The sequence below is a fragment of the Siniperca chuatsi genome, linkage group LG12, assembly GCF_020085105.1.
Source record: "Siniperca chuatsi isolate FFG_IHB_CAS linkage group LG12, ASM2008510v1, whole genome shotgun sequence".
In the NCBI taxonomy this organism is placed as follows: Eukaryota; Metazoa; Chordata; class Actinopteri; order Centrarchiformes; family Sinipercidae; genus Siniperca; species Siniperca chuatsi.
In genome coordinates, this window is record NC_058053.1 from 15,245,025 (window position 1) to 15,261,635 (window position 16,611).

Genomic DNA, 16,611 nt, shown 5'->3' on the forward strand with positions numbered 1-16,611 from the left:
GTGAAATAATGTATGGAAGCAATCTGGCGACAGACATTTTGGAAAATCTATTTGAAATCATTTCAGCTGAAGCCATGGCAGTTTGTCTTTTTAGGCGAGAGGAGCAAAGTATAATTGTCTGCAGTCTAGTAAAACACAGTATAACTGCCATCACACTTGACTGAGCTTATAGCCAGCTAGTCCCATGGCCTCTAGAAGATAGAGCAGTTAATGTTCCCTTTTATTTTAGAGGATATGTCACTTGTATCGCAGATTTATACCATGATACAGCAATTTTGTCCAAACAGATGGATAATGGTGTCACCAGCAAAAAGCCCTGTTTTTATTGAGTTTAGAGCATATTGTTTAGATAGGGGACTGTGTTGAACAGCTCTGCCAGCGCTTTCTCTCTTTATCTCTCTAATCTTGCCAGTATTAGATTTGATCATTTTTGTTTGAAGGAGGAAAATGTGGCTGTAATGGCTTCCTAATAGCAAACACAGGGGATACAAATCCAGAGACCCTGTTCTGTAGTGCTTCCATAAGCACCACTGATTTATAGAGGTCTTTATGACAGAAAAGAAAATGATCTGCTGCAGGTATAAATCAGGTGAGGAGTAGGAAATTGAACTTAGATATCATCTTGTCAGATGCTTAATGCTCTTCCTCCTGTCACATTCGATAGGACCAATTTGGAGAATCCTGCAGAGGTAAAAAGAAGACAATTAACAATGACAGTGTGGTAATAGATGAAGCTATAAAATGAACCTGCTGCCTGCAGGATGCTTTGTATGATTTCCACATGAGGTAGTGGCAGGGGTGTGTTGTCACGGCCTTCCATTTCTTCTCTTCTGTTTTGGTTGTTTCTTGAGCACCCCCACACAACAGAAATATGTAATATGTTAGGAAAACAGCAAGAAAACAAAAAGAAAGAAGTCATTTATGTGCTTTGACTCTGCCCTGTAATTGAATTATTATCCAGCATATGACAGGACTTGTAAATTTAGGTTAACCTTGTTTTTATGTTATTGATTCCGAGGGCATGTTCTATCCTAACACTACATAAAATTAATCAATATATCAATTGTCAAGCACAAAAATTATGTATGCACAGGAACATTAAAAGTACAAACAACCAAAATAAATTCTCAATTATATAATTATTATTGTGTTGGAAGGTAAATCAGTATATGCTAGCACCTCAATCTTAAATTAGGCAGTTTTTTAATACTGTGATGAAATGGACATTTTCATGCATGTTGTCTTTCCAAAAGTGTGTCCTCTTCCACTTTAGTATTTATTTAAGGTAGGCCTACAACAGTGGATTGTTTGCAGTAATAATTGTCAAACTGTATAAGCGCTCAAACAGATGTCATCGCTCAGTGGCGTAATGAGTTCAAGATAGGACAGAGAATGACAATGCTCTCTGATCCCTGAATGTCACTCTGGTATAAACTACAGCACAGTGGTTTATTGCCGGCATCATGTATTCAGCGGCGTGCATTCATGATTTGACAGATAGAACGGGGGGGGGATGGAAACCCATCCATCTGGGTGTGTAGGTTTCAAATGACTTGAATTTTAAAAACTAATTTCTTGGAAGCTGATGACCTTTTGTGAGAAGCTACTCAACTTTGTCAAGTGGCAATTCAAGCCCAAGCAGCTAAAGAGCTACAGTAATAACCAGAGATCCACTGCTCGGGAACCATCACCCCTCGCAGCTCATCAAACCAAGCTCTTGTATAATCTAATTTGATTTTAATGCTTCTCTGAAGGAGATTGTGCTCTTATTACTGTGTAATGATGCTGTTGTCAAGAGCCAATGGTGATGTCTGGTATCACAACCATGTTAACTGCTTCTGTGACACTCATCTCAGCATTTTCCACATCATCTCCGATGCAAAATGGCTTGTGCTGTATATTTATGACTTTATTGTTCTTCTTGTTGCATTCTACTTCATGATTGACAGAAACATGGTAAATCTTTAAAACTCCCTTCCTTATTACCTTTGTCTGATATGGTACTTTTTCGTATTCAGTACAGTAGATAGAGCATAACGATGAAGGTCTTCGCTGAGATGAGGAGAATTTTGAAGTGTTCACATTCGGGGGCAGCAAATGGAAAAGTGACAAGCCTGGTGCACTTGTCTATTTTACTTATTCTGTGCCTCTGTTTCATATTCTGCCTCGCACCGTGGGGTTATTTTCCTCCAGGGTTCAGGAGGGCACGCTCTTTCATTTCTTCAGAAAATTGTTTCGCAGGATTTCAATCTTTGGCTGCTAGATATGACAAAACACAATATCAAGAACACTTATGTTTCTTATCTGCCATTTTTTGTGGGTATAAATAAAAGATCAGTATAAATTTATGTCAAGTGGCCTCGAATGCACATGTGAGAGATGAGTATGAAAAGAACTATGAACCTTGGGACAGCCCCACTGTACATTTTCCTCGCTTGCTCAAAATTACCTTGGCACTGGGGCTTTGTATGTCATTTGTCATCCTTGAAAATCAATTAGTGTTTCCATGATAGCAATCCAGATGTAATCCTTTTGAGTGTTTGGACAACAGGACACAAAATACTAAGTATCTTCTGTTTTCACATTATGTATTTCTTTGAATTGTTCATGTAATAGGTTGAGATGACGGTCACTTAGGTGCAGCCTATGATGACTACAGTATAAACATCCTGATCGGAGAGTTCAAGGGCCATCCCAAATATTTATTGTGCCTAATTAGGCCTTCTGGTTGCCACCCAATAAAAATCACCTCACCACACAAATGCTACCAGAGAAACTTTAATACTTCAAAAGGCAAAGATATTTAACTACAGCCAAGATCACAGTTTTACTTTTGCAACTGTTTCTTTGCAACCTCCAGATCTCTGTGATCTTTCATCTCTGTGAAATTCCTCATGCATTATAGATTAAAAAAAAAAAGCCAAACAAAAAACTGAATGTTGTTACACTGAGTTGAAAACCTTGCACACAAAAAATTATTCTGACTATGAAGTGCAAACTGTCAAGACACAATTCAGTGCTGTGGAATCAACAATATTACTCAAACATACTTTTTTATACCACAAATCATAAGTAATATATCACAAAAGATCTCTGTGCTGATTCACATATGTGCAGGCAATGTATACTGGACAACCTCCCAATGGTGTGAAAACATCCAAACATTGTCCTATTGATGTCCCATTTTTTTTTTCGTTTGGCTCTTGTCAGAGGTCAACCTCAAACAGCATGCAGTGGAATCAGGCGTTACTGTCGATGTCACATTGATGCATTACAAGGCCCAGGAGGTCACGTCTCTGTAAACATACATTATCAAAACCCATAGAAGATGTGGGGTGTTGACCTCACCAATAGCTTATGGTCTAGCTTCAGGGGAAAAGGGTCACGTGATGACACACAGCAACTTTGTGGCTGCAATGACTTTCTTGTTGCAAATGAAGAGGGTCAAGCAATCCAGACTGGTCAGGCTCTGTGTCAGCACCATTATCTTACGCTGTCTGAATTGATCAATGAGCTAAAATAAAATGATCACAAGCTAAAATTGGCCTGCTAATGAAAACTGACTGTTTAAACATGCCCCTTGGTGAGATGCTGGCCAGTAATTTAAAATACAGGTAACAGGAATACATGGGAGCTATTGTCATCATGGCTATTTACATGTTACTTTGACCTTTCCTATTGATATTTTGATGTTAATGCGGAATCACTTTTAAAATAATCAATTGTTTTCATAGCAACATCAGTCAAATACTTATCCAGCATGTATCTATACAACTAAAAACACATCTGGATTAATGCGTTGTGATCCTGAGCACACAAGTACACAGATGTTCTCACAAGTTTATTTAGTATTATGTATACAGAACAGGGATTCAGACATTCAGCAAACACATACTGTCTATAAACAGTCAAATAACTTTATTGTCTATATGTAAATAGGTTTTATCGACAATACTCTGAAGCAGAGACTTAAAATGAAAGAGGCACTTAGGGCAGGTGCACAGTACTGACAATCTTTTCCTCCATTTTAGCAATAAATACAGACTGTATGTTCATTCCTATTATGGTACCATGGTTGTGTAAACATGTTAGCACTACCGTGATGCAGAGCACCCTATTCAACACTGTCATGAAAGGCACGGCATTATAGAAAAATATGTTTAAATAATATCCCATAAATAAAAATGTATTTTCCCACAAAATATTTCCTGTTTTGTTCACGCAGTTTCCAATTAAGCCAGATAAAAACTTGTTAGAAATTCAGTCATCCAGGGCTGGATATGTAATCGTACTGGGAAGGTGGTTTGTTTGGCGGTTGCTACCAAATGCTAGTGCTATGCGATTTTATATTTAATTCATTACTATTGCTAGAACTATAAAAGCAATTCTCAAAAGAAATGACATTCTGTACTATAAGTTGAAAATCACATCAACTGCGGACTTAAGTTACTGTGTTAATCCAACTTGCGGCATTTACTTAAAAGTTATCGGTTATGACATTTCTTCAAAGAAAAAAAATAAAGTTCCATCCTGACTTGCGTTGAAATCACTACTCCACTGTTTTATTCCACTTCCATGGCAGACAAATCTTGCTCTCCGTCAGATTTCTCCGAGGGCAGATCTTGTGACTCTGAGGTGCTTTGGCTGTCTGACGTAGGACTGGGCTCTGTGGTTGTTGATGTGCCTGGCTCTTGGGTGTCTGTATCAGCAGAGACATCAGCAAGCTTGGTTTTCTCTGATAATTAGAGATAATTTTTTAGTCTAAATTTGAACGCATTTCAAACATGTATTAAAAAAAAAAAGACTCAAAAAAGAAAGAAGCAAAAGAAGAAAAACGGGCACTACTGTATATGTGAACAACAGAATTCATAGTTTTATGCCTTGTGTGGACAAAACCTGCTTGAGTGTCATTATCACCTAAAACAGATCGGTCATCATCTACGTCAGCACCAGACGACAGTAAGGGTGCCTCAGGTGACATCTTCAGTTCGCCAGTGACCTCGGGGAGTCTGGGTGCCTGAGGCCTGGTCTTTCTTGCAGGGTTCAAGAAATAACAATACGCACATCGGAAAGCTGAAACAACACAAATAAAACATACATACAGTTTGTCACCTCACTAATACATTCTCAAACAGACATAGATTAATATACATGAATATGAACCAATGGCAAAAAAATGTCTGCGATTCATAAACACTTCAGATTGATGTGTAGCACTAGTTTGCATATTCAATCTTGGTGTGTTTTTGCTTACGGGGGTCGGTAGTGGCAGAGGCATTTAAGAGCCATATGATATACTACGCTGCCAAATGCTAGAGGGCAAATGAAGGCACAGTGTTTGATGGAGACTGACAAAACGAGTGTTGTGTTTCTCTAAGTCTTACCAACATATTCAAATTCCTCTTTCAATGCCATGCCGTTATGGGACAGACACTGCTGACATATGAGAGCGTATCTATGAAGAAGGAAAACACAATCCAGTTAAGACAGCATACAGTACATGAACTGGCAGATTATGTAAGAGATCATTTTTATTGATACATACAATGACATTGTTCCTAGCTCAAGGGGAACTTGGATAAGTTGGATAAGAACATGCTTAATACATACATACATACATAACTATACTTATAAAATATATTCCAAGTAAGGCTGAAACGATTCCTCGCTTCGATGCAAATTATTTGCATCGAAGCTTAATTTAATCCATATAATAACATACGTTGTGGACCAGACACAAGGTATATGAAGGCTAGTAAATAATGTAGACTACATTTATTATGGCTATATGTAATGGCTAGTTAACATAAATCAATCCAATGTGGTGGCTAGTTATGATGTCCCTAAGTTAGCTAGGTTTTGTTCAAGATATTAACCACAGAAAATAAAATGCTGCGTCAATTTGTGAAAGCCTGAGCTTCATTCATGTTATTATTATGATAGTCAGTTTCTGTCCACTCGTTTTTGCCACAAAGAATACAGTAAAGGCTTACTTTATGCCTGAGCTGTAGTCAGGTTGAATCAGAAATACTTTATTGATCCCCGAGGGGAAATTCTTTGTTACAGCTGCTCACTATCACATCACACAGGAGAAGTAGTACTAATAGAAATAGACATAATAATAAATAAGTCAAACTTGTAGTTCTGAAACATATATATATATATATATATATATATATATATATATATATATATATATATATATATATATATATATATATATATATATATATATATATATATATATATATATATATATATATATATATATATATATATATATATATATATATCTATCTATCTATCTATCTATCTATCTATCTATATCTATATCTCTATATCTCTATCTCTATATCTATATCTCTATATCTCTATATCTATCTCTCTATCTCTATCTCTATATCTCTATATCTCTATATCTCTATATCTCTATCTCTATCTCTATATCTCTATATCTCTATCTCTATATCTCTCTATATCTATATCTCTATCTCTATATCTCTCTATATCTATATCTCTCTATATCTATATCTATCTATCTATCTATCTATCTATCTATCTATCTATATATATATACATACATACATACATGCATACATACACACCTTTTTTAAAGCAAAAGCATTTCAGAAATTTTTTTCTTTAAAACCCAGAATGTAATATGGTACTTAAATGCACTAAATGGGTTTAGTTTTGACAGATATTATTGTATGCAATTTAAGCAATAAAAATGTAGATTTTTCTAAAAAGGAAACCAATGAGTTGTTCATTTCAAGAGACCTGTCTTATTTTCTCTTTTGCATATTTACTATTGCTCTTTAATAAAGTAAAAGTATTAAAAAGTAAAAGTATTTCTTATCTGATTAATCGATGGGATAATCGTTAGAATACTCGATTACTAAAATAATTGATAGCTGCAGCCATAATTCCAAGGTGAGAAACTGTATATACACAATATATAAGTGTATTACTGAAAAGAGATTGTCTCTATTCAAAAGCAGAAGTTGTGAACCTGTTCTGAGGGCCATCTCCAACAAGATACTCAATGACTCTGTCCATAGCGCCTCTTTCCCTTGGGAGCACGGGTCTGGCAAGGGGCGGGCCTGGGGGGTGCATCCCTGTTAAAGCACAACATCAATGCCTGTTAGACACGGTCTACAGTCTTGAATACAAACTACAATAAACAGGGGCTGCTTGCAGTAAAAACTAAGGGAAATAGTGAGGCTGAGATTCACAGTTTACTGCATAAACCACGATGAATTTTCCTTTTCTTAATGACTTAACACTGGATCTCACTTGCAAAGCACGTCCAGAATCCCTGCTGTGTTGGTGAGTAGTAATTAATATAATCTAACATCAAGACCAATCATAGGAAGATGACTGGTCATTTCTGTGAGACTTGGCAGAGTCTCAGTATCCTGCTGGTTATTAATTTACCAACATATGGAAACTCTGTGGTGACTCTTTGTGTCAAATTGCTTTTCACTTTCAATTTTCCACAGAAGCAGGTGATAACATCAAGTCATGTAAACCATTTGTGAGGTGTTCCCAATGCCAAAGGCAATTTCACCAAACATTAAAAGACATTTAGTGAGATTCCACCACCATTGCCCAGAGAACAAACGCAGGTCTGGCTAATTAATCATAGTTAATGTAATCCTGATTCGTGCATATCTCACAGTTGGTATTCCACATGGCAATTACAGCATGCAGCTTCCTCTAGGAACACATTTCCTTTACTGTTTGCACTTATTTGCATCGTCTATGAGTGTTCATAGTCCAGAAAAAAATGTATATTGAATATTCAACACCTCTACACTCCACAGATGTCTTCCTTATACAACAACTGTTCTATGGAAAGTTTTCATCATGTTGGCTGGCTTTTTGAAATCCTTAAAAGCAACCAAAGATGTAAGGTACAAGCATCATATTCGAGGCGAATATTATGACTATCAAAAGTCATTGCCTATTTCTAATCTTAGTTCACAATCATACACTTGTTTGAGAAAGGCTGGACCTTTTAGTAAGATATTTGAATTACCCCTTACAACTACTGTATAACATACAGTATACCACCCTTGCTGACAACACACACCACAGAGCCTGGAGCAACTGGGGAACCAGAGCAAGGGAAGAGTAAATCACACCTTAATCGACCACATTATGATATGGTCCCCCTGCGTGCAGGTAACTCACCGATTCCTGGAACAGGTGTTCCAGGGGTTGCAGGCTTCCTCATCAAACTCTGCTGAGCAGCTATAGCCGACAGGCTCCTCTCTGGGGGTCCACCTGGAGCAGAGTGGGAAGCTCGTCCAGGATAGGTGGGCCCAGAGGCAAGAGGAGGGCGGGCAGCAGCTCCGCTTGCAGGAGTCACCACCACTGAGGGGGTCTTTGGGATGACATTGCGATGGCGGAGGTCTAACACAGAAAACATTGCAATATGCTTAAGAATAGTAAGAAATGCCACAGGAAAAGTAGGTAAATAGCGCTGTCTTCTTCAGAACTCATTGCTACCTTGTCCTGGTTTTGGAGTCATCTGAGGTCCAACTGGAGTACATTCAAGCTCCTTTATACAGATAACGAGAGTGCAAGAAAATTGTTCAGTATAGAACACAATTACACAAAGTGATTTATTTTACAAAGTAAAAACAAAAAAACTCACAATTTTTTTCTTGGAATCAGGATCAAATCTCTCCAGAATCATTTTAGCATTTTTATATGTCTCAGTTTCCATTACTTCTTCAAGCTGGAAAAAAACAAGACATTAAAAAGGTATCATAGGATAAATGCTTACATCATTCTTTCAATACATTGCACAAAGAAATTATTCCTATAATAACAGCTCATCGACAAGTAATTATTTGATGATCACCTGACGTAATTAATAGGTGTTTTATAAACACACACATTAATATCTTAGAATCATCTACCATAACATTACACACACACACACAACACACATAAGTAAACATGACTGAGAAAGCGCACCAGGAAGTTACTTCACTAAATTGTACATCTTCATTTAAAATAAGTACCAAACATTTCTAAATTTTTACATATAATATGAAGAATAATTACATTCACTACTTCGATAATGGAGAGTGTGAAAATCCATCAGCCCTAATTATTGAAAGTTATTAGACTTGACAGAGGATGACAAGCAATTTCTCAGATTTATTTCTTTCCTGCACTAAATGCTATTAATTAAAGTGACATTAGCAGAGTGGTTTACTGGGTTAAGTCACTGTACCAATCAAACGCTGTCTGTACAGATCCTTGACTAGCAAGTATCTTGCTGCAAAATGCTGAGAGTATCAATGAGAGCAATACTACACGGCTTCTTACATAACTTGCAGAAAGAAGTCTTCACTGGAGACCAGTAGACATCAAAATTACAATGCGTTCTACAGAGATTACTACATTACATATTATGTTTGTCTCACTTATCTGACCACGGTGCAAGCCACAGATGCATTTTGCTTTTTTGAAATGTCACTTTGCAGATCTCTCAAGCTTGCAGGGCTAATTTCAGGGACATTAGAGAGAAAATCTGTTGGGTGTTTGTGGTGCTGAAAATCACCAACTTAAATACTCAATGCAATTTTTGTAATGGCTTTATAACTACTACTGATATACTGACTGACAAGGTGAGTCTAAACAACAAAATATTTAAAAGAGAATGTAACATGCTTCTTACTAACTTTGACAAGCAATCTTCAACTGCCACTCAAGTGTGTTTTGATGATGCATCATCTCTGAAAATATTTTGGTTTTCTGAAAACATCGAGCAGCAGCTACACCTGACCAACTGTTCCATCTCTGCTAAATGAGGCATATACCAGAGAGAAAATGTTATTTAAGAAAATATATATTTTGTTTTTCTTTAAATGACGGTTTCATTTAAAATGATCATTTGTTCTACGCATGGACTCAGTAAACCTCATATTTAAGTGTTCAAAATAGTTTTTGTTCAATGATTTTGGGCAGTTGGTTGCTCAGGTGTGATAACAGCTGGCTCAAAATGGGAGAAACTGGTAAATAAGGAAATAAAAATCATTAAACGTGGTATTGAAATTTTAATTTGTTGTTCCCATCTCTAGTTCACCCACTGAAACATGTAAAGAACCATGAAAACTGTCGTGTCGCTCTGAGCATTTCAGCTTAACATAAAAAATATTCTTTGAAACTGCAACATTTTTTGAGCTTGATCCTCAATTTTACATCATGATACGTGAACATGATAATAATGGCGAAAAATGGTGAAAAGGTATTTTCAGTACTTTTGTCAATTTGGGGCAACTCTGTCCATGTTAACAGAAAATCTTGTATGTTAGCAGCAAGATGTTAGGCTATTTTAACCTAAAGTGTCACAGGTATCAATGTTCTTGAAGACCTTCAAGTGGAAAGCAAAGGAAAACAACAGACCAAAAATGAGAAGTATCAAGAATATATGTGAAACTGGAGAAATATAAAAACATCACTTACTATTTTCCTTTTTTGTGCTTTAAGATCCTCTAATTTGTCATCTGAAAAAAAAAAATATTGAAAATTCAACACCAGTTTAAACATTAAAAAAATACCATTATGTGTTAAGTTATGTATAAGTAGCAAAAAGAATCTTACTATTTTTTTCAGTTCTTCGCGAAAAAATAATTATAAGCATTTTTCGAAGTAACCAAACTCTAAAAGGAAAAGAAAAAGAAAAAATGGTTGACTGGTTACATTGTTGTTACAGTTTAGAGAAAATGTGATCGACTATCTTGTACACTTACAATAATGGAAATATTAGGAAGGGAAGAGACAATATGAGCCGTCCCATCAACTGTTCAGGCAGGTACCAGAAATACACAACTATACATGTGATCAGGTAGAGAAGAGACGAGTACAGAAGCAGTCGCCCGACCCATATCTTCAACTGCCTTTGATACTTCTCACTGTATTCTTCAAGAATCTGTATATCCTGTGGGGGAAGATGAAATGAACGTTATATTTTAGTACACAAATGTGATCCTATTAGTGTGACAGTGACTGTGTTGTTACATGAAAGAGTTTTTTCTTCTTCTCCTCCATTCAAACTGCAATCAATCCAAGTGCCATAAGAAAAACCATTATTGTTTTACACATATTTTGAGCTTGGTCTCATGTAATGCATAACAGTGAAACACAGTTCATTGCTTTGAACATTAGTGTGATTATTTTATGTGATTTTGCATACATTTTCCATATTTTGATCTACATAATTAAATCGGAAAATTATTAATATTGCGATAATATTGTATCGCCCCACCCAGAACAACTTATTTTTTTGAGAACAAAAAGGATCATTTTCCACTGTGTAGCCAAACATGACAGAAGGATAAATACTCTGAACAATTTCAACAATGTAAACACGAAGGGATTTTCCATAGGCCAACAAGTGAGACTAAGGAAATTATTATCTTCTACTGATATGAAAAATGTTCTTAAAAAAACAGTTATTTATGTAATTCATTATCATTTTGCAATTAACAAATGGCTCATTCATCTTTTGTTTTTGTAAATATGGAAAGGTTACACCACTGCATTTAAGTGCTGTTAACCCTGTCCAAAAATAGCTGACGGACAGAATGGGACCCACTCTGGTCGCTATGGTTCTACTGTAACATGTGTTTCTGTCACTCTAAGCACCAGATAAAGTGATAGCACATAAAGCCTTACAGTATATCATGCAGCTGTTTGCGTATGTGTGGTGTAACCATGCACATGAATAATTATTATAGCCATAATATTCTTTCTTACTAGATAACAGGATTTTTCTACAAGAAACTAGCAGGCCTAACACCCATCTCTTCACTACTGTGTGTAGTGCCTCTTGCTCCAAGGACACGCGCTGAAAATAACCTAACACTAGCTTAACTGTAGAAGAGCACTAAAGCCCCTATCAGTCCGCAAATGAGAAGCTGATTTGGCATTCGTTTCCTTATGGTCAGAAGATGCATGCTTATACAACATGTCTTCCTCAGCATTATTTCTGTATCAAAAACGGGCTTAAGCACCAGCGAGATAAATACATGATAGACTAACAATACATCCATAACTTATAATATGGCAAAATAAAGAATAAGAACACCACATATTTGTTTAATCTGCATGTTTAATTAAAGGACATGTACCGTTTATTACAACTTGCAGGGCTCAACACTAACTTTTAAAAGTGGTTGCCAGGCTGGCAACCAGGCATCAGCTTTTGGTTGCCAAAACTGAAAACATGGTTGCCATTTTTAGTAACCAGAAAAGAATGTTTAAAAGCTTTAGAACAGTAATCGAACAGAAGTTTATGTTTTATTGGATACTTTACAGAATTTGAATATTTAGTGTTACCAGTTAACATGTCCAACCTCAATTCCTGGTATACAAAATACCAGCATTCATCTGTGATGTTGACGGGTTAGTTGAACTTTTCACCCCACAGTCAAACAACTTAATTTGCTTTGCCATTGTCTCTAAACCAGATGCCTGTGCACGCATGCGAGTAAACACACTTGCACACATGCAGCATTGTCTGGTTCCAGTTCTGACAGTAATATTTAAATATCACTAATGCAGCAAAAAAATTGACACACGCCAGACACGTTAAGGGGTGGCGTGCATTGAGAGAAAAGAAAATACCGGGAGAATTGCAGATCCTGCTTTTGATTTCGGAGCTCGAATTCAAAAAGTGGTTGCCACTGATGGCAACCAAAGGCCAAGAATGTGTTGCCAAAATCTCAAAATGGTTGCCAATGGCAACCTGGCAACCGTTACTGTCGGTTGCCCTGACTTGGGTTTTATTTTCATAGCCCTGGCCATTGGTTCTGTTATGATAATACTCACTAATGAGGCGACGTAGCTAAAAAGAGGTAAGACGGGGCAACAAAGATGAGTGGTCAAACGATCAGGCAGGTTGTAAACAAACCTTCCCTTGATATGTTCCACTGACTGTGGTGCCACAGTGTGAATAACTGAAATCCCTAATCTTACGAAGTCTGTGAGGAGTGGGTGTGTGAAGAATATGTGGGTTTTTCTGGATTGTGTGGGCTTTATAAAGTTCATTGGGCATAATTACACTGACAGATGCCTTTGGTCAGTTTTACCGATAATGCTTAATTTGTGTTTCACTCATTTGACTGACAGCGGGCGCCTTCTGCATGCTTGGACACACCCAACCTCAAGGGATTTATTGTAAAATACTCTACTTCTGTTAAAAAAAGTTGCACTGCATCATCTCCACCATTTTTGAAATTAATGGATAGACTATCTTCTAACTGAATGACTTTATGTGTTACTAATGATAATTTGTTTAAAAATCATCGGGTCTATATACACCAATTATCGTGGGGTTTGTCTACCTACTCACAGTGCAGGTTAGTCTGTAAACATTACAAAATATTTAGAGCATAGATTTGTTGCGCTTTAGTAAATTTATTGCATGTTATCTCACAACACCACATGTAAATCTAAAAAGTTAAAACTTCTTAAATTAAACGTTTAAAATAAAATGTGTTTTAGAGAATTCAAAACTTCTGGAAATCTGACAAGTCTTTGTTGTTTGTTTTTTTTGTTTAGCATACCTTATCGATTCCTTCCAAAATCTCCACAGTGGATGGTTTAGCCTGTAACGCAAACATTTTGAAATCCCTGTCAGAGAGAAGAAATGATGACATTTGCCATAACAACATTGCTAACTGTGCAAGCAACTTCTTGAAAGGATCTGGAAACTTCCTGTTTCAGCTTCCCACTTCTGCACATTTTGTGTATGTATCACGTGTGTGTTCTTCCATTGTTGTGATAGATTTCAGTTAGCCTGTGCATGCCAATATGCCAGGAGGAGCATTAGCATTAACATCTGAATTGTGATAATTTATGTAGATCTATCTAAGCATATGACCCCTATCTGCGCTTTAAGTATGGTGTGGTAGAATTATTTGTAAAAGTCCTACATGTGCTTCAAAACTGAAATCGTATTAAATCTAAAGTTAAAACATTACAACTAAACATGGACAAAGCAAAAATATTGCCAACTAATGAGCAGTTACGTAATTTGTATTAGAGCAGCATAAAGTAGAAAGACATAATCAGTAAAGGCTTGATAAAAACCTTCCACCGTGAGATAACAGCCCCCATGTTGATAATGAGGGAGTGTAGGATATTCTGGTACTGGGACCCTCCTCTGATTTTCTCTCACAGATAACCTCTCCACCTGTTGACAACAACAATGAGCTTGAATATACACTCAGTTGGCAATTTATAAAGGTACATGGAGCTACATCTGATGCACTGTAATACAACATTCCTGCAATAAAATCCTTCCTTCCTTCATGAACATTATAATGTTCAGTTTTTGATTAAACTGAACAGAATCAGCTTTACTGGCCAAGTATGCGCACACATACAATGACTCCAGTTTGACGTTGCTCTCAATATACTTACACACAGTTCCAAGATCAATTTACAGGAAGATAGACATACAACAAAGCTGATATAAAAAAAATAAACATAGACCAACAACATACAATGTCTATATACAAGTCAAGTGTTTCTGAACAGCAACACAAATAGCTGCATCGAAAATATCCTTAACGTTTAATCCTCTCAAAAACGGTTTCGACATAAACTGAACATTATAAACTGAATTAAGATTATTTGCAGGGCTGCTGTATTAGAATGCATTATTTTTAGACACCTGTAACATTACCTGCTTGAATGTTTGAACTAGTTTAGTTATACTCAAACAGCAACATACATAGGGTAAGACTGCCACACGCTAACGTTCACAACTTCAAAAGGAACTCTTGACGGTTGCACGTAGTATTTCGATTAATTGAACTTATAGTAATATTCATATGTGAAATTCATTCAAACTTTAAAACTGTATCAGTGACCGAAGCTCCCCTTGCTAACTTAAATCAGCAAACTTAACAACTTCACTGTGTTTTCGGAGGCAGCTCACATTTCATAATGGCGTTAACTGAAATCAGCAGCACCGGTTACCTCACAGGAAGGGTTTGTCATGTCGCTATTTGCCACCAACGTTTCCTAAATAACTTCTTAACCCACTTAATGCAGTAACGTTAATGCAGTAACGTTAAACCGGTAGCGTTAGCATAGCCGTACCACTAGCTAACCATGGGTAGCTAACCGCTAGCTGGTAATGCTAACACTTACACAGCCCGCAGTTCATCACGATAACTTAGTTAACGTTCGTCTCGGCTTTGTATAAGCAAGCGGGACCGAATAATGTGGCTGGAAAGTGAAAAAATAACACACACGTTTTGAAATACAGCGGTGCATTATTTACCTTGGCAGATGAGTTGTCCGGTTCCAACAGCCTGTGGCAGGACTGCAGTCCTCCTGTCTTTACACGGAGGGCGTGTGAGCCAAGATGGGGGAGTGTCCACTAAAAGAGCAGCTTGGAACAAGAGTGCTGCTGGGCCTTCACGGGAATCTGGTCTGTGACTGATGGGGCCCACTAAATGTAAATGTTATCATGCTTAAACTAACCTGTAAGTGTTCTAATGCACACCTGTAGGAAAATAAAATAATCTGAAAGAAAACGTTTAACTTTTTGTTGTGAATGTTATGCCTTACACTGTTCTTGGTGATGACTATTATGAACCATTTAGCCTGGCTAATATTGGTAATGTTAGCAGTGGTGGAAAGTAACTAAGTAACATTTACTCAAGTACTGTACTTAAGTATAATTTTACTCAACTATTGTACTTAAGCATAATTTTGAGATAAGACTTTATTGATCCTTTGGTGAAATTCACAACCAGTATAAAGTAAAAAATTAAGCTCCACCTTAACCAGCTGCAACATGAATGTACTTTAATGCATCAATAATCATAATCCAATAATATAATATACATTATTCTGAAATGGGCCATTCTGCATAATGAGTACTTTTACTATTTTTAATGTGTGTTTTAGTTTGATGCAAATACTTTTGTTCTTTTACTTAAGTACAATTTTGAATGCAGGACTTTTACTTGTAACACTGTGGTATTGCTACTTTCTCTTAAGTAAAAGATCTGAGTACTTCTTCCACCACTGATTAGTAGTAGTTGTTGTTGTAGTTGTAGTTGTTACTAGTACTATTAATATTAGTAGTATTATGAGGAGTGGTAAAAAAATATGAGGACCTTTAGTTAGAGTTGAGCAATATACCTAAATAATTGTAATCTTAATGTGGAATTTTGAAATAAGTCAGATTTCTCCTACAGTGATTTCTTAAAGTCACTGCTGCGAGGTCCAGTTGGACATGTCTGACATCATGCTCTCCAATGAGAAGAACTAACCTATCTGAGATATTGTGATATATTGTTGATATTGGATGGAGGTCTTCTGTTATTGTGGTAATGGGTTGTTGTTTTTTCATATTAACCAACCCTACTACGAGTATTTGAGTGGCTGTAGCACAGTTGGTTGACCATTGATTGGCCATTATTTGCAAGGTTGGTGGTTTAATCCAAAATGCTTCCTCTGCCCCCATGTTGAAGGGTCACTGTGCAAGCCACTAAACCCCAAATTGCTTTCATAGTGCTAAAAATGTAAGTCACTTTGGACAAAAGTGCCAAATTAATGTATTGTAGT

The 16,611-nt window shown here is 36.6% G+C and overlaps 1 protein-coding gene across 4 annotated transcripts; it reads right to left on the reverse strand.

Moving 5' to 3' along the window:
• Positions 1–3,826: 3,826 nt before the first annotated feature.
• On the reverse strand, positions 3,827–15,472 carry lnpa (limb and neural patterns a). Of its 4 annotated transcripts, none has more exons than XM_044217556.1 (13): positions 15,317–15,472; positions 14,116–14,218; positions 13,590–13,631; positions 10,773–10,960; positions 10,624–10,682; positions 10,486–10,526; positions 8,663–8,746; positions 8,515–8,566; positions 8,197–8,418; positions 7,013–7,118; positions 5,385–5,455; positions 4,918–5,073; positions 3,827–4,699 (listed from the first exon to the last, which is right to left on the reverse strand). In XM_044217556.1, the coding sequence occupies exons 2-13, from the start codon at positions 14,140–14,142 to the stop codon at positions 4,563–4,565; spliced, it is 1,185 nt and encodes a 394-aa protein (XP_044073491.1). In that variant the 5' UTR covers positions 14,143–14,218; positions 15,317–15,472; the 3' UTR covers positions 3,827–4,562. The 4 variants fall into 4 exon arrangements, with proteins under 4 accessions (XP_044073491.1, XP_044073490.1, XP_044073489.1 ...); XM_044217555.1 differs by having other exon boundaries at positions 3,827–4,735; XM_044217554.1 differs by having other exon boundaries at positions 13,590–14,218; positions 15,317–15,347.
• Between the last annotated feature and the right edge of the window lie 1,139 nt (positions 15,473–16,611).

What these genes read in the sequence shown, in the direction of transcription:
- lnpa (XM_044217553.1), bottom strand. Translation starts at nt 13,697, where the DNA reads ATGTTGTTATGGCAAATGTCATCATTTCTTCTCTCTGACAGGGATTTC. An exon ending in GCGAAGAACTGAAAAAAATA is followed by an intron (nt 10,527 to 10,623) that starts GTAAGATTCTTT and finishes TTTTTTTTTCAG; the next exon opens with ATGACAAATTAGAGGATCTT. An exon ending in GACTCCAAAACCAGGACAAG is followed by an intron (nt 8,419 to 8,514) that starts GTAGCAATGAGT and finishes TTTCTGTGTTAG; the next exon opens with ACCTCCGCCATCGCAATGTC.